The 27,288-nt window shown below is 46.4% G+C and overlaps 2 protein-coding genes across 3 annotated transcripts in view; one reads left to right on the top strand and one right to left on the bottom strand.

Moving 5' to 3' along the window:
- Nucleotides 1-24,545, top strand: part of GPR39 (G protein-coupled receptor 39) — a 198,285-nt gene extending 173,740 nt beyond the window's left edge. Inside the window, exon 2 of the mRNA XM_033111652.1 lies at nt 24,019-24,545. Coding sequence (XP_032967543.1) covers nt 24,019-24,515 — 497 coding nt within the window. The 3' untranslated portion in view covers nt 24,516-24,545. The remainder of the gene's footprint in view (nt 1-24,018) is intronic.
- The window catches only part of LYPD1 (LY6/PLAUR domain containing 1), a 32,513-nt gene continuing 29,762 nt past the window's right edge, over nt 24,538-27,288 (bottom strand). Inside the window, exon 4 of one of the 2 annotated variants that reach the window (XM_033111654.1) lies at nt 24,538-25,201. In XM_033111654.1, coding sequence (XP_032967545.1) covers nt 24,966-25,201 — 236 coding nt within the window. In that variant the 3' untranslated portion in view covers nt 24,538-24,965. The remainder of the gene's footprint in view (nt 25,202-27,288) is intronic. The other variant, XM_033111653.1, reaches the window with a different exon arrangement.

The following is a 27,288-nucleotide window of genomic DNA, read 5'->3' as shown; positions in this document are numbered from 1 at the left end:
TCAGCAGTCCAGCCTGGAAAATGGGCTCCCAATCCACAGGCCTGCTTGCAGCATTTATGTCACCTGCGTGTGCTCTGAGATGCTGGCTGCTGCATCCAGCCAAGGGCTTTTCCAGGGTGCTGGATTCCTGATGTGGGTTCTGCAGCCCAGTAAGCTTTCTTCTTGACTTGAGGCCAACTCAGCCCAATGTGAGGTCACTGAAGGTCACTGGCTGGCACACGTAAACCCTCGCACGTGCAGGGCTCAGGGCTTCCTTACGGTGGCACTAGGACATGTGTACTCAGTGAGCAACTGTGATGGCAGCAATTTCAGGCACTGGGCTAGACGGCTGAGAAATCCAGTGGAAGATCTGGCAAGTGTGAGCAGTGTTCCTGCAGCAGGTTTATTCTGTGCTTAGTAGGTGTGAGAGGCAGCTGGTCTCCAGGCACTGGCACTCCCATGAGGTCCCAGCAGAAAGGGGCAGCTAACCTCCTCGCCTCCAGCCTCCAAAGGCTGGACCCTTGTGGCAGGCAACAGTTTCCCCATTTTAAAGATGAGACACAGCTCCAGGAAGCTGGCCAGGTGGCACACAGGCTAGAGGGAGAAAGCCCGAGGGCTCTGCCACTTTCGGTATCCTAGCCCCTCTCGATGGTCTGTTTTCTGTCTACTAAGTGGATTGAATGAGCCCCAGATTCCAAGGTTATTGTGAGGACTGGATTCGTAAGGACCCATGCTGGGACTTGGAGCAGTCACCTCCGTGCTGAGCCTGGCCTGCTGCAGACTCCAGCAGCTTCAGGCCCTGTCCCTTGCCCTGGTGAGACCACTGTGTGGGAGCCCACTGTGTGGCCGATGCCTTCTCCAGTGGGAGTGGAGGGAAGGGTCGACGCCTTTCCCCACGATGAACGAGCCCACGGAACTTGCCATCGCATAACAACCCTGGCATTCTTGCCCTCTGATCCTTCCACTGCCCGTTCACAAGACGCCCGGCTTCCCCTCCCACCCTCTTCATGGGCCAGAGTCCCATTGCCCTGGGTCGGGCAGGGAAGGGCACAAGCCGTGCCTGGTGCTGATGGCTTCTGAACTAATGGATGACTGAACCATGCCCCATCCTTTCAGCCCTTGGTCAGGCTTGGGGGAGCTTTACCCCGTCATCCGAGGACTGTGTGCTGCTACCTACTTGAGTGCACATGTTCTTCCAGGACAGGGACAAGGTCTGCTCACTCTAGACTCTGCCATCTCAGTACAACTGTCTGAAGAGTACACTGGGGGCCTGTGCCCGGGACGCTGCTCTTAGGCCGCCTGAGCCAGCCACCACTGATGTCCTGGTGCTTAAGCACTTGGTGCCAGGCGCCAGTTGCCCAGCGAGACATTTCTCAACAAAGAGCTTCCCAGATGCTGAGGACTAAGTGGTCTGTGCACGACCCCTCCCCCGACAGAGACAGGAGGTCCCAGCTACCTACACAGTTGGTCCCGACATAGCAGCGGGGCCTCAGATGACTAAGCCCTTCGCACTGGAGGCCCGCTCAGGAGGGCTTCTGATGCTTCATACCCGGGTGTCTCAACGCTACTTGGTGTATGACACAGCCATGCAGGGGACATTCTGGGAAGAGGAGGGGGCTCCACTACCCACTCAAGCATCTCCTCCCACCTTCCCCACTTCTGCCTTTTTTCCATTGCAATTTCCTGGGACTGTGAAGCTCAGAAGCCACACTGTCCCCAGGCTTGGTATAAACACTGTCCTACAGCGCCCACATGTCGCCTCTCGGGGGACCCATGTAGCTCAGAGCCCGTCCTTTCTCCTGGGATGGGATGAGTTATTCTGTATCAGACAGGGATAGCATGGCATGGAGATGACTGCTTCTGCCGGAAGTCTTCCCTGCCCATCTCCCGGTGTCTCCTGGGGCCAAATGTCCTTTACTCCGCCATGCCCAAACACTCCCGTCACCCTTCTATTTTCTTCTTTCTGTCTTCATCACCAATGCATCCTGCTTAACTCATCAAACATCAGCCTTTACATTTTTGATAGGTCCACTCTCCAGGGAAATTTGGAAAGTTCTACTGGGCATCTCTTCTGCTCGAGTGGTTTTCCTTTGGCCCCAGTTCCCGGAGACCCTGTCCCAGCTGCTCCTGGAAGACTCCCAAGTTCCGGATTCCCATCCGGAGTTGGCTGGCCGAAAGCTGGTCCCTGAGCTCAGGTGAATTCCATAGCTCATTACTGCAGTGTCTCGCAGAGAGCAGGTTAACAGGGAAAGAAGGGTGTCACTGGTGTTGCTGCCAATTTCCCTGACTAAGGGCTCACGGCTCCCTGTGCCCAAGGGCTAAGCGGACCAGGCAGAGACGGCCAGTCGCACATTTGACATGTGAGAAGTATTGCTTTATTTTATTGTCTAATCGAGTCATTCAAAGGTGGTTTTGCCAACACCACTGCCAGCTCTTTATGGCCCACCTACTCTAAGACTTGCCCAGTTGCTGTTTTGGGGTACAGATAGGAGCAGCTAGGGTTCAGCAAAAGAGGCAAGAATGGTGGACAGAGAGACCCAGGATTGAACCCCCACTCCTGCCCCTCTCGATAGTTTCTTTAGACAAGTCTGTTTTCTGTCAACTAAGTGGATTGAATGATTCCCAGCTGCCAAGTTTATTGTGAGGACTGAATTCGTAAGGACCCACCTGGGACTTGGACCAGTCAATCCTTCATAGCCTTTTGGTTCCCTCATCTCAGATAAAAAGGCTTCTTGTCATTTTCAGCCCCTTCCATGGGATTCTGGGATGCTGGTGTTATAGAATGTCATGCTGGTGTTATAGAGGTCATGTCACAGAGCTCCGGCTCCAATGAAAGGGAAATGCATGGAGAGGGCCGCTCTTCCACCCAACTCTGCTCATGCTCATTGGCCTCGTCAGGTCGCCAGTGAGCAGAGAGGACTCCTGGATGGGGAGAGTTCTCTGAGAGGCTTGCCAAACCACCTGTAAGGCAGCAGATGCCCGTTGGACAGATGAGAAAGCCTCAGCATGGACTTCACACATGTGGAAGAACCCAGCACCCCAGACTCCAGATTCCAGACACTTCCAGGAAATCCTGAAGGGGAATCAAGGGAAGAGTAAATAAGGGATGGTGGGAGAAGGGAGAGTGGGAGGAATATGGTGGACCATAAAGTTGTGTAGGTGCTGCTTCCACAGGCAGGGATACAGTTAAAGCTTCTAAAGGAAGCTAAACTATTCCCTCCATACCTCCTCCTCATCCCTCCCTTCAAAGAGAGGAAGGCAAGAATGATTTCGTGCACAAGCCCTCATCTGGAAATAGAGGCTTGGGGGCAGATTTAGTCCTGGCTCTGCCACGAACTAGCTGTGTGACATTGGGTGAACTTCTTAACTTCTCTGGACCTTGCTTTCCTCATTTATAAAATGAGAAGATCGGATGAGATGTTGCTTGTTGTCTCTTGTAGCTCTAAAAACTTCTGTGAGTGTTTAAGTAAAAATCCCAGAGCTCGGACTTTTGAGATGGTTTTTAAGATGGGAAGCCAGCACAGTTTCCTTAGGAAGGAGTCTCGTTCTTTTCTTCTTCTGCTGGGGAAGGCTCTAGAACGATGGGAAAGCCAGAAGTGGCCTGGCAGCGGAGCTGCAGTAGAGGAGCAGCTCAAGCCTCGTCTACCTCCCAGGAAAGGGCTTGACTTATATCTCAATACCATGAATGAAAGGAGCCAAGAATAACCCGCATGACTCTGTTAGTGTGAGAGGGCCGCCGTTACAAAACACCACGGACAGGGTGGCTGAACCAACAAACATTTATTTTCTCACAATGCTAGAGGCCGGAAGTGCAGGACAGTGGGTTTTGTTTCTGAGGAGGTCTCTTTCTCTGGCTTGCGGATGCCCCCGGCTGGCTGTGGCCTCACGTGGTTTTCCCTCTGTCTGTGTTGTCCCTGTCCTGGTCGTATGGGATTAGGGCCCACTCTGGTGACCCCATTTTAACTTCATTACATTCTTTAAACCCTATCTCCAAAGACAATCACATTCTGAGATACTAGGGGTTGGGGCTGCAACATATGATTTGTTTGGGTGGACGGGGGCGGGACACAATTCAGCCGTAACAGTGACCATTACATTTATTGTCCGTGCTGGAATCCTTTTTTTTTAAATATTTTTGAGTTTATAATTGAAGTATAACATGCATGCTGGAAAGTGCCCGTATGGTAGGTTTGCAGCTTGAACACATTCACACATTCGTAAGCAGATTAAGAAACAAAGCATTAGCAGTACCCCCAAATCTCCCCTTTTCCCCTTGCACTTATCCCCCCAAAGGGAACCAACTTCCTGACTTCCAACACCATGCGTTAGCTTTGCCTGTTTTTGTACTTTGTATATACGAAATTATATGGTATGTAATTTTTTGTGTCTGCCTTCTTCACTCAACATTATGTTGGTGAGATTCACTCACAAAGTGTTGTAGAGTGCAGATGTATTCTGCCATTTCTCACTGCTGTGTGTAATGTATCGTATCCTATTGTGCGAATATTTCACAATTGGCATATTCTGCCATTGGTGAGCTTTTGTGTAGTTTCCAGTTTGGGTCCGTTATAGCCACAGGTTGAGGCGAACACTGGTAACATGTCTTTAGATGGACATATTTTATGCATTTCTGTGAGTGTCTACCTGGCAGTGGATTTGATGGCTCGTAGGGTGTGCATCTGTGCAGCTTTGATGGAGACTACCAAATCCTTTTCCACAGTAGTTGTACCAGTTTACACTCCCACCCGCTACGAGAGGATGAGCGTTCCAGTTGCTCCACATCCTTGCCTATACATGTTTTTTTATTTCCATGTGTTTTTATTTTGGCTATTCTGTGAGGGTGATAATTTCAGATTGTGATTTTAATTTGCATTTCCCTGATGTTTCATGATGTGGGACATCTTTACATTTGTATAGTCTCTTTTGTGAAATGCCTGTTCAAGTCTTTTGCCCATTTTTTTCTTACTGGATCATCTGCTTTTGTCTTGTTTTGTAGGAATGTTTCATATATTCTCTGAGTCCACTGCTGATTCTGGAACAATTCTGAGAGTAAAAGGAGGGAGCTAATGGTAAATAAGCTGGGTCAAGTGTTGTAAACCAAGATCATCCCAGGCTATTTGGACAAATTCAAGTGATCAGCACACAGTGTGCTCCAGTTTTAACAAGATTTAAAAAGGCCAATATGAAGGCATCAAGGGCTCATGGAAGAAACATTTTTGAAAAGCCCTGTTTATAGTACACAGCTTTGCAGGGCCCTTAATTCCATCTTTTCCCTCACCTTTCTGAAACTGTTTGTTCACCTTCAGAGTCCAGTATTGGGATGAATTTTTATTCCACTGTGATGAAAACTGATCCAGTTTTCAGCTTTCCCGCTTTCCATGATCTGCCTTAGGTTCATTAAATTTCTAATATTTTCGCTTAGCATTATGATCTCAAGATCCATCCATGTCGTCGCAAATGATACTATTTCATCTTTTCTTATGGCAGAATAGTATTCCATCATATATATATACCACATCTTCTTTATCTATTGAAGGACACTTTGGTTGTTTCCATGTCTTGGCCACCGGAAATAAAGCTGCAATACATCGGAGCACATATATCTTTTTGGATAATTGTTTTCAGATTTTTTGGGTAGATACTCAAGAGAGGGATTGCTGGGTCACATGGTAATTCTATTTTTAATTTTTTGAGGAACCTCCACACTGCCTTCCATAGCGGCTGCACCAGTCTGCATTCCCACCAACAGTGTATGAGCGTTCCTTTTTCTACACAGCCTCTCCAACACTTGTCATCACTCCCAAAAAATTTTAATTGAAACAAAATTCTGATAGTCTGTGATCCTCTTAGTCCAACCTCTAACTTTATTAATGAAGAAACAAATTTTGAATGGTTAAATGGTACCCCCAAGGTCACACAGCTGGCTAGTACGGAGCTGGGACTAGAATCTAAGGTTGCAGTGTATTCTTGGAAGGCATTTTGGTAAGTACTCAATATTTAAATCAACCCATAAATACCTTGGATTGTGTGCAAGGTAAATGCAAAGCATGAATATATGTTGAGACATTGGGGTGTGGAGGGAAGGCAGTGATCTGTAAGTCAGAGACTCAGTGCTTACCCTGTTTTCTCACTGGCCAAAAAAATAAGACTCCACTGGGAGACTTTGATATTCCTTCTAACTCTAAGTTCTATATCCAAAGTACCTCGTATGAGGGAAGAGAAAGGGTAGCTGTTTTTTTGTTTGTTTGTTTGTTTGTTTTTCAATAGGAAACAAATAAATAAGTATAGATTTTCTATGAGAGGAAAGGATTGGGTTGCTTTAGTTAATAAAGAGAAAGGAGAAAAATCAGGCTTCAAGTAGGTAAAGTTCCGGTGTTATGTGTGGTGGAGGGTGGCCACTGCTCTCTTATTTCAAATGGGCAAAAGAAAATGTTTATTTACAGGAGGACGGGTTTAGGTTGGACCTGAGAGACTGACTGATGTTACTTTAGGAGACTGAAGAATCTTCTCTGCAAGTCACTAAATTAAATACATTTATGTAATTGGGATTATTATGGTTGGAAGTAAGAGAATAACACATTCAAATTGGCTTCAGCAAAATAAAATAAGAAAAAATATTTACTAGTTCATCTAATTGAAAAGCCCGTGATGTGCAGAATACCACGCTTGAGGCAGAGTGGTGGCAAAAATACTACTTTGTCTTTCCCTCGAACCCAGGATTCTAGGGAACAGAGGAAGGGGAACAACATTTGTTGCATGTCAATATGCCAAGTGTTGACATACAATCTCATTTCACATTCTAATCATCCTGTGAGGAAGATAGTAATTTCCCAGTTTTGCAGTCAAAGAAACGGATGGCAAGAAGGTTAAGTAACTTGCTCCTCAGTCCCACTCTTAGTCAGTGAAGGAGCCAGTTCTCAGCCAAGGGGTCCCGATCCTGAAACCGCCCTCCCTACACAGTGCTGCCTTCTAAACCAGGGCTTCAGTGCCTAGAGTGGTACGAGTCATAAATGTAAGAATTCAAAGAAAGACCTTGGAGAAAGGGGGGCTGGGGGGAAGAAAGAAAGAAAGACCTTGGCTGTGGGAAAGAAGAAAGGGGTCTGGCTTGGTCCTGCTCATTTCCTAGCAGCTGGCCAGGTGAATGACCTCGGCTGAGTGCATGTCTTGCCCGCTCTGGCTCTCCCTTTCCTCATCTATAACATCGGGGTGGGGGAGGGCAGACAAATCTGTAAGGTGCTCCAAAGCCAAGTGTGACCAGCCTGCAATCAGATGAAGAAGAGTACCCGGCTGTGCCAGCTCTGGCCTAGGCAGACACATGCTAAGGGGGCTCTGGATTATATTTCGGGCTTCTGACCATGCTCAGTTCCAACACGTACCAGGCCAAGCTGGCCCCCCATGCCCAAGTTCTCCTGGTGCTCTGTTGAGTTCCCCAGCCTCACCCTTAGATGTCTCTCTCAGCCTGTCCTCCCCACACCGCAAACATTTCCCCTGCCGTGCCACCCTCCAGTAGAGTCTTGCCCTGCGAGCACTTATTCCCAGAGGAGTTCCAGAGTTTCCAGAGCTGATCTCCAGAGGTTTCTGCCATGCTATGCATTCCAGCTCGCCTTTCCAGTGTGGACTGCTTTGCTTGAAGGGGCAATTTGGGCTCCTGCATCTTTTTCCATCCTCCCCCACATTCAGTTCAGAAGGCTCACACAGACTGTTGTACTTCAAAACTGACAGACCTGAAAATTCTAGCATGGCACTAGGCAGGGCCTTAGCAGGAGAGGAAGAATCCTGTTCCTCACCCATTCAAGGCCAGGAGGTGGTTTTCCTGGGAAAATATGGGGCTTCCCTCTGCCCTCCTGCTCTGTCTCTATCTAGGTTCTGGAATAACTTAAAGCCACTCTATTCTATGCACATCTTTCTGGTGCAGAGTTGGGAAAGGTGGTATCTGATTTCTCTCCTAGAAGTCTACAATCATTTTCCTAATTATCATTGCCCTAAACAATAAGGATGAGTGTGTGTGTGTGTGTGTGTGTGTGTGTGTGTACATGCACACACACATACACACAATAGGATTCCAGTTTAGTCAGAAATGCAGGATGGGACTGGGACTTTGGCACTTATTTTAATGAGAATATTATTTTTTTAAAGTTTCACTAAACATGTATTGAGGCCCTACTGTGCTGTAGACTAGGCATAAGTTGATGGCTGGGACATGGGCCTTGCTCTCCAGCTCATAGTGAGCCAGGCATAGAAATTCATCATTAAAATAATGTGGTTGTGCTGTCATGGCAGCCAGGACAAGGCCTGGGGATGTGTCGTTTCTTTGAATAGTCAGGGAGCCCTTCCCAGAGGAGAGCATACTTAAGCTCGTATGAGTTTCCTGGAGTCCTTCTTGGGCAAGGACCTAGTATATCCTGGAAAAGTGAGTCATTTGGAAAAGTTGGAGCTTGGAGTTCAGGAGAGGAGTGATGACAGGGCTCAGAAAACAGACAGCAGCTACGTGGTGAAGGGCCTGAATGTGATGCTAAGAAACTGGGACTGGAGCATAGGTCACAGGTCAACTGGATATCTGATATCTGATTAAAATGGAGATTCTGACCAGCAGGTCTGGCGTGGGGTCTGAGAGGGGCCCGAGAGTCTGCATTTCAAACAAGCATTCAGGGGATGCCACGGACCATACAGGACTTTACGTGAAGGAATGATTATAATCCCTTGAATTCATGTATCTGAAAATACTAAAAAGCATATTGTCTAATTTGTGTAATATTCCTTTGAAGTGTGATTTATATCACCCATCATTTTTTGACGAAGATCCTGGAGTACAGGGAAATTGAACAACCAGAATGTTATAGCTGGAAAGGGCCTCAGAAATCGAAGTCAACTTTTCATTTTGCAGGCAAGGAAACTCATGTGTCATCTCCGAGATTGTTCCAGGTCTGAAAGCCAAAGTTACTCACAGTTATGCAGGTCTTTCAAGACAAAGACTGGATAAAAATCTTCAGTCTATCCCAGGAAAGGTCCCAGGCTTGTCTCCCTCTCTCAGCTAAGCTCTGGGAGAGGGTGCAGAATTAGATTTCTGGAAGAAAAGGTTGAAGACATGGAGACGTGATGCTAGGGTGACGTACTTGAATTTGTGAATGTCTCGATTGGAAGGTCCCAGATTTTAGGCTTTCTGTGTTGGACTCTTTTTTTTTTTTTTTTTTTGTAACCTGAACCAAATCAAGTTCAATGTAATGCATGCCACCCTTTTCATGAGTAAAAACAGGGCTAGCCGTCCCCCCCACCCAATCTACCTCACTGCCTGGTTAGGGATGTCAAATTGGCAGGACTTCCCACAGGTATTGTGGCTCTACCATGGGTCACCGTTCCAGGCATTGCAGACGTAGAACTGGGCAGATGAAGCCCTTAACCCCATAGAACACACATGTCTGAGAAGACTGACACGAAAGACACACATTCACAGTTAAATATGTCCAAATGTACAGAGCACAGCCGAGAATATGGGGTAATGGGGGCTTATAACATGGGGCTAAGTGGCATTTCAGCAGAGAAATGAAATGAATGAACAAGAACTAGCAAGGTGAGGAGAAGGGAGCCTGGCTGAGTATGGGCCCTGGGCAGGAGGAAGTTGGCCGGCTCCAGGAAGTGAGAAAGGGTTAGGTGTTCAGAGCAGACATGGCAATCAGGGAGGGTGGTACAAGGAGGGACTGAAAGAATGAGCGAGGTAGGTCTTGTAGTACTTGTTAAGGATTGGGGACTTTGTTCTAAGGTCAATAATAAGCCATGGAAAGGTTTTAAGCAAGGGGGTGACATGAACTTTATAATTTAATAAGATGATCCTGGCTTGTGTGGAGAATGGCTTGGGTAAGAGTAATTTTGACCAAAACCGGTAAGGAAGCTTCTGCCTAGTCCAGGCATGACATAATGGCAGCCTCGATTCAGGGGGTGGCCGTGGAGATGGTGAGAAGGGGACAGATTTTGGAGGTATACCTGACAGGTTAAGGATTGACTGAATGTGGGAGTAAGGGGGAGGAAGTAGAGCAGGACAACTTGTAGGTTTCCAGGTAGAAAATCTCAGTGAGTGGCAGGAGAGTTTATTAAGAGTAGGAACAGTGGAGAGAGAGCAGGTTTGGGTGGGCGGCTGGTCATTAATTCAGCTTGGACATATCCCATTACAGGTGCAGGTGAGCTCTCCAAGCCGTGAAGCTGAGTAGGCAGTTGGCTGTAGGGGTCTGGCGTGGACGTCTCCTGAGACTGGCAACGCTGATTTGGGAATTGTATCTGCCTAGGGATGGAATTTCAAGTCAGAGGCACGGAGGAGGTGCCCAGGGCGAGGGAGTGAGAAGAATTGAGAGAGGTAAGGACAGCATCTGGAGGTGCTCTGCCATTTGAAGCTCAGCCAGTGAGATAACAGACGAGGAATGATCTTACAAGTAATTAAATCAGGCTGTTATTGTTGGACTGGATTTACTCTGTATACTACTGTGCGTCTCTGACGGTCACTGCTACACGTGGATAGGGGACATTATACTTAATGTTCCCAACTCTGCAAGACTATATCCTCAAAGTTCTTGTTGCCCCTATTAAAAGAAAAACCCACCAGGAGGAAATTCTTATCAGGTCATGCACCAGTAATTTCATTTTCAAATCATGAACAGGAAGGTATCCTCGTCTGATCGTTCTTGTACAAAACCCTATCGAGGAGCCCGATACCATCTCTTCAACTTTCCTGACAGCTTCACGGATGTCATTTGAGACCTTCAGCTCTAAATCAGAAACAGCGTGAGCCGGGCTCCTACGTGAACCCCTTTGATATCTCTCCCGTCAACTGATTTCATTTTTTGCCTCCTGTCCTGGTATTTGGCTGCAGATTGTTCCAGGAATTTCTTCGGTAACTTACACGATATGAGTAGATAATGGGGAACTGAACTCATTTTTTAATTTACTTTGAAACCAGATGCTAGATTGTATTTATGGGGAGGGGAAGAGCCAGCCCGTGATGGGTAAGAATAGTCTTCAACTGTTAATTTAAATGAATTTTCATAGGATAGTGTCCTTCCGCAAAACTCTTCCTATGCATGGGAGTGGCGGTGGGGTAGAGGTTATTTCCTTCCAGAAAATAAATCCAATCAAAAGCAGACATTCTGCAGCAGTCTAGCCTGCCACACTCCTATTCAAAGCTAGTTTGCATCTTTGAATTCCATCAAGCTTTTCTCTTAGTAACGGGAAAGTTTTTTGTGTTCGCCTTAAATGAAAAAAGGCCCTTTCAAGAGGGATACCTTTCCTTGTCATAGAGATGTGTTTTTTTGGGGGGGGGGTCTTTATCTTTTTCACAGCTGAGATTCTGTTCTTCACCATAATACTCATAGGAAGATACTTATTTCTGAACTTAACGGCTATTTGAATTGAAATGCCTTCACTTGAATTTGAGACTCAGAAAGCATTTGATTTTTGATCCTCTGAGGGGTCCCCCAGTGGAAGGCAGGCAGCTGGAGCAATGTGTCGAAAAGCATGGACTTGACCAAGCTGCCTGGGTTTACTTTCTGGCTCTGCCCTTGTCAGCTGTAAGTTTAGTCAGGTCATTTAACCTAATCACACCTCAAATTTCTTATCTGTATAATAGCAATGAAATTAAGGAATGGCTATTTATGTGGGCCTTATTGTAAGGTTGAAATAAGCAAGTGTAAGTTAAGTGCTTAGAGAGTATCGGAAATATATATGCACTGTATTAATTCTAGCTGGCATTACCTCTAGGCGGGCACCTGATTGGACTGTGTAAGGAGTAGTATGGGTTACCAGTCATCGATCGCTGCTATGCTCAGTGCTTTATGTGCTTGTATCTCCTTTAGTTTTTCTTACAATGAGTCCATGAGGTGGATGCTATTATTTTATCCATTTCACAGAGATGTAAATCAGTGGTCATGCAGCTGGGAAATAGCAAGCCTGAGTGAGATGCAATCCTAGGTCTGTCTGACTCCAAATTGCAGCCCTTACTCCCTCCATAGCGCAGAGCCTGTGGTTACGTGGCCATAGGGACTGGGTGAGAGTGTGGGTGTGCGCCCAAGGGTGGAGTGAGGATGGAGGAAAGAAGCAAGGGTCGGGGCCGTTGGCAGTGGAGGCCTTCTTAGCCTGGTTAACCAGATGATCAGGCAGGTATGTCCCTTGTCATTCCTCCTAGAGAGGAATTGTTTGGGGATGGGAAGTTGGGGAGGTCCTCAGGGCTCCCATCTTCCTGGAATTGGGAGTTTTTCCTTCTTCTTTCAATCTTCTATCAATTGGCTCCTCTGTTACAGACTCCACTTCTTGTCTCCCTAGTTCCTTTAAACCCCAACTACCCGTGTGTGTGTGTGTTGGGAGAGGAATAAATGAGTCAACACCTTAGGGGAAAGTAGTGGGAGCCCCATTTCTAGGTAGGGACAAGAATGGCGGCCTGGAAATCAGGAGACGTCAGTCCTGGTCCTCTCTCTGCTATTGATTATCGTGCTCGATAATCCTGGCAAAGTCACGGAATCTTTCTGGGCCCTAGCGGTGAGTTTAGGATTGGGAGGTATCTGACATTTTATGGTTCTAGCAAGACTTCTCCTAGACCTGTGACCTCTGGGATCTATCTTGGTGGCAGTGAGGATGGTGGTGAGGTGGTAGACGAGGTGATGGAGATGGAGGTGATGGAGGTGAGTTATGGAGATGGAGATGATCGTGGAGGTGGCGATGGTCATAACTACGAGCCCTTCCATGGCAGCAGGCACTGTACTTAGCACTTCACAACCGTTATCTCATTTAATCACCCCAGCAGCTCTTGTTACTATGTTTCCCCGAAAATAAGACCTAGCTGGACCATCAGCTCTAATATGTCTTTTGGAGCAAAAATTAATACAGTAGTACCTTGGTTTTCAAACGTCTCTGTTGACGAACATTTCGGTTTACGAACGCTGTAAATTTTATGGATCTATGGTATCATCAGATAGTAATATTCATGCTAAATTTGCAGTTTTACGGGTTGATTTTAAAGGTCTGGAACGGATTATTCCATTTTGCATTACTTTCTATGGGGAAACCGTGCCTCGGATTTCGAACATTTCAGAACTCAAACGGTCTTCTGGAACGGATTACATTCGAAAACCGAGGTACCACTATATAAGTCCCGGTCTTATTTTAATATAATACTGGGTATATAATATAATATAATGTAATGTAATACCAGCTCTTACATTAATTTTTGCTCTAAAAGATGCATTAGAGCTGATTGTCTAGATCTTATTTTGGGGGAAACACGGTATCTCCATTTTGCAGATGGGCAGCCTGAGCTTTAGAGTAAAGCTGTTGTCCCTTGGTGGATGGAGTTACCTAGATCAGATAAAGGCAAAGTGACAGGTGGCAGGGAATACGTTATGGGGACATCTGTGATAGGCATAGAGCGGGCGGGTGGGGGTGGGGTATCAATCTGGCCATAGTTATGTTCTACTCTCCCCAAATTTTCTCACTCTACAGCCAAGTTGTGCACAGGTGGAAATTTAGGTTTCTAATTAGGAGATTTCATTTTTCGGAGGCCACACAGCATACAATATATACATGGTCTCTCACCCCCTTTACCAGATACTCTGCTAAGTGCTTGCCCTTTATTTTTCTCTAAGTTTCCCTCTTGAGCTGCAGACTCCAACCCTTATGCTTTGGGTCTTGGCCTGCAGCTTCTCTGACAAAGACGAGTAAGCATCTTCATGGGCACCGTGATTTACAGGACCCCTGTGGGGACAGAGTCCCAGAGTGCAGTTTCCAGGCTCTCCGCCTCTCGTGGAAAGGTGCTGGCTCGGGTAGTAGATGGCCGTCAGCTGTAACCAGTTAGCCAATTAGCCACTGATATAACTGCCATGACTGCGTTGGTTGGTTGGCAGTCAGAAAAGTGGATGGCGAATTGCAGTTAGCAAGTGGGGTTGGTTGGCAGAGAAGCGGATGGCATATTTTGGATCATGTGGATCCTACTTCCTGCTTCGTGTGTCTTGCCCGGCCGCCAGCGAGACGGGGGTGCAGGAAGACCCCTTGTTGGGGTAATGGCGGATGTTTGTTCCCTGTGTCTCCAACCCAGCCGCCAGCGAAAATATAGTGACATGACTCCTCTATGGCTCCGTTGGTGTTCCTTTTTTGGCCTCACCATATCCTGCGTTCTTATGCGGGCAACGGGAGCTGAGACCCCGCATGACACTCCGCGTGACAGCCCCTGGGGTGAATTATTTGGGGACAATGTCTTCCAATACATCTTTTTGGTAAAGGTGCCTTTTCTATATCCTATCTTATCCAGTGACCCTCCTCTGTATACTTTTTGTACTTCGTGAGGCCATCTTGGGGATACACAGGAAAAGACATGAGTTTTTAGTATAGAGAACTCAGGGCTTGGAGTAGCACAGTGGGGTGGGAAAGCAAAGCTGCTGGCCTCCGAAGGCACTTTTAGAACCTAAGACTCCTTATCCCCTGTCTAGACCCCTTGGTCTTGGGGGTTCTTGGGTTTCTTTGGCCTGGGGGTTCTGTTTCTTACTTGAATGAGGTGATCCCTTCTTTCATTTCCCACTCTCTGCTTGTCTTCCCCTCGGGATGGAGGATAGAAAAGATCCAGGCACTAGCCCTGCATCAGGAGAGCTGGAACTGTCTCCTCTGGACAGGGAAGCTGGCTTCAAATTGATTCTGTGTACATCAGATAAATGCAGGAGTGTTAAATGCCCTCCTGTCTAGTCCCTCACCTGGGACCTCCAACACCCTCCTCCCTCCTTCCCACTAACACTTATTGAGCAATTGCTATGTAAAGATTTCCTGTTATGTGCTGAGAACACAACAGTGAAGATGGAGAGTGCTGACCTCATGGAATCTATGATCTAGTTTACACTGTGGTGTTAGGATGATAGAGGCAGGAGTAAAAGGTGCTGGTGAACTCATCATAGAGAACTTGTTATAGCCTTGTGGACACAAGGAAGGTGTGGGACAGAGTCCCAAAAAGCAGTTTCCAGGCTCTCGGCCTCACGTGGAAAGGCGCTGGCTCGAGTAGTAGATGGCCACCCACTGTGACTAGTTGGCCGGCAGCTGTAACCAGTTAGCCATTAGCCACTAATATAACTGCTTTGGCTAAGCTAGCAAGCATGCATTGCAGTTAGCAAGTGGGGTGGGTTGGTTGGTTGGTTGGCTGGCAGGCAGAGAAGCAAACTGCAGATTGCGGCTAGTAAGTGGGGTTAGCAAGCACGGGTGGCGGATTGCGGATTGTGTGGATCCTACTTCCTGTGTCTCGCCCGGCCGCCAGCGAGACTGGGGTGCAGGAAGACCCCTCGTTGGGGTACTGGCAGATGTTTGCTTCCTGTGTCTCCAACCCAGCCGCCAGCGAGACTATAGTGGTATGAACCGCCCATCCACGGCTCCGTTGGTGTTCCTTTTTGGCCTCAGCACATCCTGCGTTCTTGTGCAGGGAGCAGGAGCTGAGTCCCTGCATGACAGAAGGCTTCCTAGAGGCAGTGATACTGAGCAGAAACGTGTAGAAAAAGAGTTGGGCAAAGCATGGACAGTTGGAGTGACGGGAGGAGAGAGGAAGGGACAGAGGAGGAGGAAGAGGAGAGGATAAGGAACATGTGGCTTAGGCAGAGGGATCAGCACGTGCAGAGGCCTGGAGAACAGAGAACAGACTGGGGCTGCTTGTCCCATCTGGGTCTGGCCTGCCTCAGTCAGTCACTCGGTACTGGTTTTTCCACAGTCCCCAGCTGCACAGAGAGGGTGCAAGTAGAGACCTTGGAAAGGAGCGAGGCCAGGAGCGAGATCTGTCTCCACACTCCTGAAAAACCTGTGCTGCCTCTGCTATGTGCGCTGGGCTGAGTGATGCTTCATCCAAGGGCTGCCTGGTTCCACTGGGCACTGAGCAGAGCTTGTGACCCATGCAGACACCACCAGGCTGGAGGCCCGATGCCTGGACTCCAGGGCTGTGTGAATTTGGGCACCTTGTCCCACTTCTCTGGGGATTCTGCTGGCTCCCCCAGTAGACTCATCTCTGAGACTTTTCCAGCTTTTCAGTGCTAGCATCTTGGGCTTTTAATTCTCTACCACTTGCAGGGAACTACATTCTTTTAGAAACTGCAGACTTTTAGTATTAGTCAGTGTTTACAAGCGGCATGGCCAATGCTGGGGTGGTCTGAGTTGATCCACGGGAGGGATGGCCCCGCATTCCCACGGTCTGCAGCTTCCCAGGCAGGTGTAGAGGGTGTCATGGCCCTCGTGACCATCACTCACTCCTGGGCTGTGTATCCCAAGGGCAGAAGCATTTGGCTTCACCTGAGAAAGAGCTCTGGGCTTTCGCAGCTACACCACATGTGAGGACTTTACTAGCAGTAGATTTAGAACAGACTGTTTGTATAGAAAGCCACACAGCATACAATTCAGATCCACATAGAAAAATATTTATTTAATGGGTTCCAGTTGATCATTTACCATGCATTCATTAAGGAACAGAGGCACTAAACCACAATGACGACCCTAAGTGCTGCTTATTTTGAGTGCAAGTGGCTGTCCTATAGCTCCCAGACAGGAGGGCATTTTTAGAAATATATGTCTGTTACGGTAGCGATTTATAGTTTTTTTTCCTTGTACTGAAGCTTGTAGAGCAGAGTGAGATGTATGGAATGCTTGCTCAGCAAATTGCAAGTCATTTGGAATCTGGGTGTCTGGCCTCCATGTGGTGGCTGGAGCCACACTGGGGACAGAGGCCTTTCCTGGGTTCCATCAAATAGCTGGGGCCAGGACAGGACATCTAACCATCTGTCTTCTGGGACAGAGGCAGCCATCTGTGGCCTTTACATCATTTTAAAGCTGTGGCCTGCGCCCTTCTCTGAAGACCAAATCCCAACAGCTCTTCTGTCTTCTCCTATAGAACATATCTCAGTAGGAAAGAGGGCAAAAATGCAGATCGGTTAAAGTGAAGGTCACTAAGCTGATGGGTCCCTGGGAAAGTGACCACAGGCAAGCCCTGTCAGGGCCAGTGGATACGGGGCCTGGAGCTGGCTCTCAGTCCAGGGCACGGCCCACACCCATATCCCTCACATCCTGTGTTGCTCCCAAAAGCCTCTCCGCTTTCCTTTCGCAAACTTGGCAATGAGTGGGGACCACGTCCCAGGAAGCCACCTGTTAGTTATTAAGGAACTTGCCTGCAGCTGGTGCATTCACCTGCTCCAAGTCATCCAAGAAAAGGATGGAAAAAAGGAGAGGGCGTGTGCTGGCGATGTAGGCAAAGGCTGCATATGGCTTGGTTTTTGGTGATCTTGGGAAAAGATGGAGGGGAGAAAGAAGGAATAAAACAGAGGGAAGAGAAAGGAGAGATGCCATTGATTTACCTCCTGGAGAAACACATAAAGAAAGAGGTGGAGAGGGAAAATGAAAGGAGTACAGAAAAAAGGGAGCAGAGAGACAAAGGAGAGGAGGAGAAAGGTGGGAGGTGGGACCAAGGGGCAGGGCTGTGCTCAGGACTGAGAGGGACTGGGGGCGCTTGTCAAGGGGAGGAACTAGCGGGAGGGGATTTTACTTACCGTCCACTCAGACTGTGGACACTCAGAACGTGATGCTTCAAAAGCAAGTGTGTGACCGGAATAGGGCCCTGCAAATGGCCATAGATCTGGGCTCTACCTGTTTGTGCTCCTCTGAACCTAGTGGTTCTCAGATTTGAGTGAGCGTCAGCCAACCGGTGGACTGTCGGGCCCCAGCCCGAGTCTGGTGCAGTAGGTCTGGGTCGGGGCCCGACATGTGCATTTCTAACAAGTTCACAGTTGACGGTGCTGTTCCAGGAACCCCCTCTTTGGGAACCACCGTCTTAGATGTTGAGACTAAATCAAGGTTGTGCTGATTTGGGCTCTTGTGTTGGACAAAGGCAGTGAGTGAGATCAATGTCTTCACTGGCTCGCAGAAGCAGATTGGCAAACACAAAATATATAAATTGAGAAAGTGCTAAAACCTTTTATTGGATGGATCTGTCTCTTCATGGCTCTTCATTCAACTAACCATATGCTTACTTTCCACTGGCAATTGCTATTTAAATGTCAGTTGACAAGCAGATGTTCGTCACCCTACTATATGCGAGTTAATTTATTGTCCACAAATCCTGATGAAGTGTTCTCTAACCATCCTGCTTTCCCACCTCCTCCTCCCCACCCCGCCCCTTGGTTCTGGTCACACTGATCCTTGAAGCTCTCAGAAGGTAAGCTGACATTGCATTCCTCTATCCCCTGCTCATGCCGTTTTCCAGGCTTACTCTTCCTCTTCTTTACTTTTTCTGAGTGTTCCCCCTGTGTCAAGGTCAGCTAGCCCATTTCATTGCTGCCGGAACGCTCTTCCTACACTGCTCTCATGGCCCTTTGCAGGGGGTCACCAGGCTGCGGCTGCCCCATCCTTCTCAGCTTTTTATCATCAGTGCCGAGGAGAAGGTCTAGAATAGACTCCAGCCTATCAAAAAATGTTTGCCGAGTGAATAAACAATGTGCAGAGAACTTAAATTGGGGGCTGGGTAGGAGGGAGGGGGATGTCTAACTCCTGTTTACTGTGGTCGGGGTTAGAGAGAAGTTAGAATATCGGGGCAGGAAGCGTATGGAGAGGCTACACTAATCAGAGTAGTCCTAAGTCATACCCAACACCCCGTCTATGTTCCCAAAATTTCAGTGATTCAGTAAAATGGAACTCCAACACCAGGTAGAGAAACAAATATTTGGGGTTTCTTAAATCACACAAAATATCTTTGCTTGGGGAAAGATCAAATTTCCAGATCTTTTCTGCTTAGTACTAGCTAAGTATTCTTACCTAGCAGGTGCTTATGTAAGATAGATGGATGGATAGATAGGTAAGTGGATGGATGGATGGATGGATGGATGGATGGATGGATGGATGGATGGAGTCCTTATAGACTTGGTCACCAGGTCATGACTTGGAATCATATTTTGTTTTCTGAACATTCTTCAGCTCCCCTTTGGCTGAGCTTCACCTTCCTTTGGGGGGGTTAGGGTGGGGGTAGGAAATATGTGCCCCAGAGCTTTGTCATGTGCCTGTTCTTGAGGGACCTGTTTCTAAAACTGAGTTGGACAGTGTTTTGAGAGGGTGTCGTGCTGACCTTAGCAGGGGTCTGAGATGGTCCTGCCTCTCATTGCATCCCACGCTGTGAATGGTCAACACTTGAGCCTCAAACTGAAAAAGAAAACAAAACTGCATTTAAATATGTTAGGCTTGTTTGTCAATCTAGGGTGGAACCCAGTACTGCACGGTAGAGGGGCCCTCCTGCCACCCTGACCTGTGAGATCTGAGTGAATCACTTTGCCTCAGCTCCATAATTTGTAGGACAAAGGAGTTCTGTGGGGGGGTTTCTCTTCTGTCTCCCATTCTCTGATGTCATCTGGGGCACACACACATAGCCCCCTTCATTTTGAAGGTTAGAGGGGAGAAAACAAAGCACAGTGCCGGATGTATGCATGCCAATGTGTCCCTGGCAGCACAGCTCAATGCACTTCTGAAGACTAAACCAAGCAGGCTGACTACGCTATTACAATGTCAGGCTTCAGTGCAGGATGTTGGACATCTGCATTACTTTTGTTTTTTAAACAACATCAGTCTGCTGAGAATACATCTGTGTCATCGCCTAATGGCTCTTGTCATTTTAGCGTAGTGATCAAGGAGGAAAAATGGAAGTACTTTATGTGGAAAAGCAGATAAAATATGAAGGTATTTCTTAACCCAGAGTGCAAGGCTGTCTGGAGTACAATACAGATCTATCCATAATTCAGTTAAAACTGTTTACCTGCTTTACATGACTGGGTTCAGTTCACTGATCTTCATTCAAGTTCACACTAAAGTTATTTAACTGTGGGCTGCGTATTACATCACACAGACCAAAGCGTTATAGATTTCTCCAAATGTAATATACAAGTCCAAACCGATTGCAGCCAAATGTAAATTTAGTCAAATCTTTAATATGCTCTATTAAGGCGTGAATAAGACTTTAAAGCTTTATCTCAGATACAGAGTCGCTGGGGCTAGAGCTGAACCAGTTGCAAACAGCCAGAATAAAAACATCTTTGGACATGATATTTATCCTCAACAACGTGTCATCTCAAAAAATGAACTTTTCCTTTCTCAGATGTAAAAATGAGCAATTACTTGTCCTTATAAAATGACAAATTCTACAAGGATGATGGTTTGGCCCTCCCTTGCCCCTACCGGAGGCTAACCTCTATTACATTTGCCCACAGGTACACACCTCCCATTTATCATTGGTTGTACCTATATGTCCAACGCTCCATTTTCCTACTACAAAATGATCTTTCACAGCACAGGAGGAAAGACACCAGCCATTTTCCCCACCTCCAGTTCAGGTGGAGGTTATGTGTTCCAGTAGCTCTGCTAGGTGCTTGGCACAATCTGTGTCATTCCAACATGACTAGACAAGGTTTAGAATGAGAGATGCAAAACAGAAGTTTGTGCTTTCAGAATTATTTAGACTTTAGGTAACATGTAGTCCCCTTATATGGAAGACTGCGTGACAAGACTGGATAAAGCTGTTCGACACTAAGGCTGACAATGCACTCAAAAATACGATTAGGGGTCAACCTTGGTTGCATCGTCAGAATCTTAGGATGATAAATACATTTGATGGGCGTTTCCTTGGTTTGACAGGACTCTCCGGGTATGTGGCTGGGAAGGGTGCAGTTGGGGAAATGAACAGGAGGAAATAGGGAGCCTTGTGATTTTGGGGGCGCTATGAGGGATAACTTAAGCCTCTGCTGTAGCCACTAGCCACCTACGACTGGACCCAATTGAAATGTGCTGTAAATGTAAATGTAAAAACCCACAGTGGGTTTCAAAGACTTAGTATGAAAAAAAAAAGATGTCATAAATAATATGAGGCTGATTGTATGTTGAAACTGCCTGTGAAACAGTAATATTGGGTTAAAGAACATATTAACATTGATTTCTTGATCTCTTTTGACTTTTTGAATGTGGCTACTTGAAATTTTAAAATTACAGGTGGCTTACTTATATTTCTAGTGGACAGTGCTGCTTTCCATCCACTTTCCATGGTAGAATTATGGCTCAACGTTACAGTCTTGTGTTTTCTGTATTTTGCAAACTGAAAATATAAGAAACAATATTGTGTCTTTGAGAAAAACCAATACATATCACGGATTTTGGAGTTAGGCAAGCATGTGTCCTAATTATAGCACATGGGCAACTAACCCTCTTTGAGACTCAACTTCCCCATCTGTAAAATGAAGATAACCGTTTTGATATTACCAGGTTATTACCAGAAGTGAGAAATTAGCGGAGAGAGCTTAGCGCAGAACCTGACAAAGGGAAAAACTCAATAAGTATTCGGCATTGTTCTTGGTTATAATCTCAAGACTTGTCTGATGCCTAATCCTGGTCCATTTCTAACTCAGCTCTATGTTTCTCTTGTTCTCCAAGATTGTATTTGGTATCATATCCACTTGCTTCTACACCAAGAAAGCCAAGATTTCCCTTTTTTCTCATCATTGAAGAACCTCAGATCTGGTCCCCTATGTTCTGCTCCTTGTTCAGACTAAGGTATCTCACTTGTCTACTTTAGCTCATTTCAATTTCAGAGCAAGAATTCTCTCCTGGCTAAAACTACAAACCAGGCCACAACTCTTCATCTGCCCGGTCCTTTGCCTCATACCTGGGATGCTGGTGTCTTGCCTTTTACCAAACTCTGGTTCTTTTGATGCGATGGTCAGTCAAGGATATTTGATGCCAGGCAAAGGGGGTGAAGGTGACAGAAGTATAAGCGTCATGCAAATAAGAGATCCTCCACTGAGCAGGAACAAAGGACAGAAGAAGTGCAATCTTATAACTTCGATTGCCCACAACCCTGCTTTCCTTCCTCATCGTCTTTCTTCCGCTGGCTTTAAAAGCTGTGCTGTGTTCAAGTCACAATAAGTACAAGGTGGTTATCCCCTTTCTAGATTGATTCTTGCTGTCTGAAGTACAAATTCCCTCAATGTAGCATAGCACACATCTAAACCCTATGCTCAATTTCCATATTCTAGGAAATAAGTCCTCGGATGAAGACAGATGGTTGTCCTTGTTCTCTGAAATTCAGTGGCAGGGAAGAGAAAACCATTGCAAACTTTGTGAAGACATATAGCTTCCCTAGGTATGCTGAGCTTCCTAGCTCCTTCACAATTAATGAGATGAACCATTCAGTCCGAGCTGCAGGAGATAAAAACGAGAAATAATGTCCGGACACACTTGGAATAGCACAGGTGACTGAAAGTGCCCATGCTTCTCAAAGCAGTGAAAAAAGCCCTCAATTTCCTCTGCGAGTATTTTTATTTTTTTAATCAGAAAAATGTTGATTTTTGTTCCCATCCAGCAGCTGTAACTAGGTGATTCAGAATATACTCTTGACTTAAGGTGATCTTTTTTGCCTTTTCATCAGATAGGTATGTAACTTTGCCTGTTTTATTTTTAGATTTACTGAGTGTTCTTAGGGTAGCAAACTCAAAGGAAAGAAATAAGCAAATTGATTTACATTTTAAGCTTGGGCTGAGGTTGGACAGGAGAAACCCTTGGAAACTAACAGGGAGCAGAGTTCCTAGGGCCCCCACAGCTGGGATTTGTGGAGGATTTGTTGTTGGGGGAGCTGGCTTATTTCAATGTCAGAGAGCACAGCTAAGGCCACTCTGCCACTAGGCAGGGGTCGCTCAGGCTGGTTCATGCAGGAGGGCCAACCCTGGATGCATAAACATGGCTGTTTTTCCTGGAGCATTTTTTAAGGAAATATTTACCATCAATCAGAGACAGGAACGGATCATTGCCTGCAATCACTTCCCTGTGCTGTCCTAGAAAATCAGAGGTTTGAAAATGTGAATGAATTTTCCTAATATTATTCAAATGTAGGAGAGGAAGGATGAAGCACTTCTAAAAATCCAAAACACGGCTTTAAAATATCAGCTCTGTATGTGGAACTTACAATCTGGTGTCCTGTGCTCCCTCCCTCCACCCCTGAGAGAAGCCAGCAAATGCACTGCGTATGTCTGATCTTTTTTTTCTTTTGCCAGGCGGTGGGGTGGTTGGTGGTCACTGTAGAATAAACTCATGAAATGTGTGGTATCAGTTGTCCGTGGTCTAATAGAATATTTTTCTGTCAGAGGTCATAGAAATAGTGATGATTATGTAAGTCAGAACGCAAATACGTGCGCATGCAAACATGTCCATGCAGTCAACTTTTGATCTGCCTGGCGGGGGGGGGGGGGGGGCACTGAGTCATGTCTCTTTACGGTCTGGTCATTTCTGAGCTGTTGACACCGCAGCTCAGTGCCACAGAGGTAATACGTACGTTACTGGCTGAACTTGAAGGAAGTTTTGTTTTCCATTGTTTTTAGATAATTCTTGTTTAAAAACATTTGAGAAGCAGCAGAAGTGCTGTTGCAGATATGAACATTATAATTACAGGTGTACACACCTAGTAAATATATATCCAAAAAACATTCTCGGTGACAACCTAGTCCTGATCTTGTTTCCCTTGAAATGGAATGCAAGATCAGTGTCCCTCAATATGCTTCTTTGTTACCAAGGGGAATGCCACTTCATTTGTCTTGAAGATATCATTGAGTCTTCCTTATGCGGACATTCTTTAAAATACCAGTTTCATCTGATCTGGCTATACTGTGTACATCTGCTTTTTAAAAACGAAGACAAAACTAGATTAATGGACTACATAAAATGCTTTCTGGATACCCCACAATGAAAACATCTTTTAAATTAACAGGCATCAACGGGTATAAATAAACTGTCTACAGCATTTAATGGTCTTTAACGCAGTTAACTCCCCCAGCCTGGAAACAGTGTTAACTTCTTTTTTGCTAGTGGCAAAAGCAGCTGTCAAATACAACATTGAAAAATTGGTCCCATTTCCTGGCCCGTAAGCACAGAACTGAAGGGCTCCATGTTTTATGTTTCTTTCGTTGTTGGTGGTGGTGGTGGCGGTGTTGTACTCACGCTGTACGATTTCCCTCTCTCCCCCCGGTGCCTGCTCAGGGCTGATCGTGGTGACGTTGGCCGTCTGCTGGCTGCCAAACCAGATTCGGAGGATCATGGCTGCGGCCCGACCCAAGCACGACTGGACGCGGTCCTACTTCCGGGCATACATGATCCTCCTCCCCTTCTCGGACACCTTCTTCTACCTGAGCTCGGTCATCAACCCGCTCCTGTACACCGTGTCCTCGCAGCAGTTCCGCACGGTGTTCGGGCAGGTGCTGCGCTGCCACCTGACGCTGCAGCACGCCAACCACGAGAGGCGCCTGCGCACCTTTGTCACTTCCACCGGCGACAGCACCCGCTCCACGCGCAGACCGCTCATCTTCGCGGCTTCCAGGCGCAATTCCTCTGCAAGGAGACCTAACAAGGTTTTCTTAAGCACTTTTCAGAGCGAGGCCGAGCCCCAGCAATTGAGTCTCGACCCACCAGAGCCCAAGTGGGAGACGGAACAAGCCAATTCTGCCGCAGAGAATGGTTTTCAGGAGCATGAAGTGTGAATGTCAAGGAAGGAAGCCTGGAGTGCTAACTGGCCCTCCCCTGGCAAAAGCAACATTACCTTCACACTGCAGTGACAAAATAATCTGTGCCCCCATCAGGGACAGGAGTGGAAGCTAGGGGCCCTGAAAAGGCAGGTGCCCACTTGAGGGCCGTCTACGGGCTGATTCTGCCAGCCTGCTCATGACTCTGGTTACAGAAGGGGAGGAACTTTTGCTCCACTCCCTCCCTCCCTTTAAATACACACTGAAAATTCAGTCAGACTGAATTTATTCACCGCTTACAAAAATGTTTTACACTGAGATCTTTCGTGATTTGCAAAAGAACAAAAAGAAAGAGAATACAGACTCCCTACCCAGATTCAAAGGACACCCAGAAGAATCTTGTGGATGAAGTCAGGGGGAGCAAGGGCCGGCAGCACAATGCAGGAGGCGCTGGCATCTCCCTTAGCTTCAGCAGTGTACCAAGAAGAAGGCTAATTTGAGGAGCAGGATGGTGGTGGGGAGCCCGGGCCGAAGGGCTGAGGCAGAGCTGCTCCTTTTCTTGGGCCGGGGCCCGTTGCACAGAGGGGTGTTGCAGCAGCTGATGCACACTGAGTTCAGTTTCCCTGGGGAGCAGAACGACTGATACCCCGCCGAGGCAATGAGGCAGGCCGCGGAGGATGCACACGACTTCCGGTACATGATCCCTGCAACACAGACCCACAGGAGCTGGGTTAGCCTGTGCTGGCCGACAGATAGGTCCCTCTGAGCCCTTCCTTCCTCCTCTCACAGCCCAGACGCTTGGTAGGCCAAAGGGGTACTGCTGGTCGTTTCGCTGAGCCCCACTAAATACAGGGGATATGTGGTAAAGAAGGCAGTCATCATTTCTCTATTTTGTCAGCATCGTTCCAAAAGCTATTTGAGATGCAATGCCAGCAAATAAAGAGCTATCAAAACCAAAGTTCATTTATTTTTAAAGTCAGAAGTCATACTGCGTACTAGAGATTTTTACTTTTTTGTTGTTGTTGTTCAAATTATCATGCCAGAGAGGACTACCAGCTGCACATCTAGATCTTTTATCTCTGTTATTACCTTGTAAGCGACCACAGAGAGATGGCTCTCCACTATGTATTAAATTCTAGAATTTTCTGAATAAAGACCAAATCCCACTGGGAATAAATCAGATCTCTACTGAAGGGGCCTTGAGTTTTCCCAGGTTTGAGGGGTCCACTGGGTTTAGTGAGGGGGTGGCCTGGCCTGGCTGGCCATGTGCCCAGGACAACCTTATTCTCAGGGAAGAAGCTTTGCCCTTAGAACATATGGTCATTTGCCAAGTCAGCATCACACAGCCAGCGCTTACACGCTGTGTGGGCACGTAAAGGAGCATCCTGAGAAGACTGGAGGGCCCATCTTAAGAGCCCACGTGTCATGTCCAAATTGCAGCATAGCCATCAAATTAGGGTAATCATATGACTTCTTAAAGCTGGATGTTTACCCAATTAAAATGATAACAGCTAAGCTTATCTAAAGCTAGAAGTTTACTCAATTCAAATGATAATAGCTAAGCTTATTTAAGTGCTTTCCTGTACGCCAGGCACTCTTCAGAGAGCTATAATGTTCTAGCTCATTTACTACCTACAACAATCCTACAAGGGAGAAACCCATGAAAATCCCCATTTTACAGATGGGGTGGCTAAGGGCAAAAGAGGGTTAAAGTGGAGCAGCTGGGAGTTGACCTCTATGCAGTCAAGTCTGTATTACTGTATAACAAAGCAGACAGCCAATAAACCACAAAAATTATTTTGCTTTCTTTTTTTTTGGGGGGGGTGCAGGGTGGAGGTTTACACTGAAGCTAGTTTTGGTGTGTGTGTATGTGGTCGTTTTGTATCAGGATTTTTTTTTTTTTTGAGATATAATTGACAATTATTTTTGGTCAAATAATATACTACTAACATTACACCTGGACGTGAATGGCTTTAGCCTCTCTGCTGCCCTGCACAGCTGAGGGATATGACACATTCCAGCAGTAGACAGGGTACCTTTCCCTCTAACTCCCTGCAGGTATGTGAATTTGCAAGTGTTGCTTTGGACCCTCTCCGTCCCCCTTTGAGAATGGCTACTTTTGGTACAAGAGAAAACAGTAAAGAATTGAACTGCCTAAAACTTCCAAGTGGAAGGTAAAGAAATGCTGTAAAAAAAAAAAAAAAAAAAATTACATTAAAAACATGTAATTTTATGTCATTTTTGTTTTCTATAACTGCACATTTGTAAGGATTGATATTTTTAACACCATTAGAAAACCTTGGAAGGTAGCTGCTCTGGGTAAGATAAAGCCCATGGACAGAGAACGTGTTACACTTTCTAAGGAGCATGCTACATACTCTAAATGGGCATTGCCCACTTATAGATTCCCCATAGTCTCTGTACTTTCTATCCATTGCCCATTTTAGGACATTTAGTTTTACTCACTATCTTTTTATTCTTAAATATTAAAAGTACTGTCCTTTGCTAGCTTAACTTCAATAAACTTTTTTTCCTTTAAGTGAATTTTAAAAATTAAAAAGTATTTACTGGATTTATTTTTCACTGTAAAAAATTTCAGACATTCAGATAAAGTGAAAATGCCCCTTGACCACCCCTTCCAATCCCAGGTCCTCCTTAGACGTAAGCAATCTTATCAGTTTTGGATGCGTCATTTCAGGCCTGTTTCTATACATTTACATATGTGCCCATAGGGAAATAAAGTATGTGTGTGCATGCACATTTGTTAATGGTACCATATCCTGCCTGTATG

This window comes from Rhinolophus ferrumequinum, chromosome 8 (assembly GCF_004115265.2).
Source record: "Rhinolophus ferrumequinum isolate MPI-CBG mRhiFer1 chromosome 8, mRhiFer1_v1.p, whole genome shotgun sequence".
In the NCBI taxonomy this organism is placed as follows: Eukaryota; Metazoa; Chordata; class Mammalia; order Chiroptera; family Rhinolophidae; genus Rhinolophus; species Rhinolophus ferrumequinum.
The sequence above is the reverse complement of the archived record's forward strand: the minus strand, read 5'-3'. Positions and strand labels throughout refer to the sequence as shown.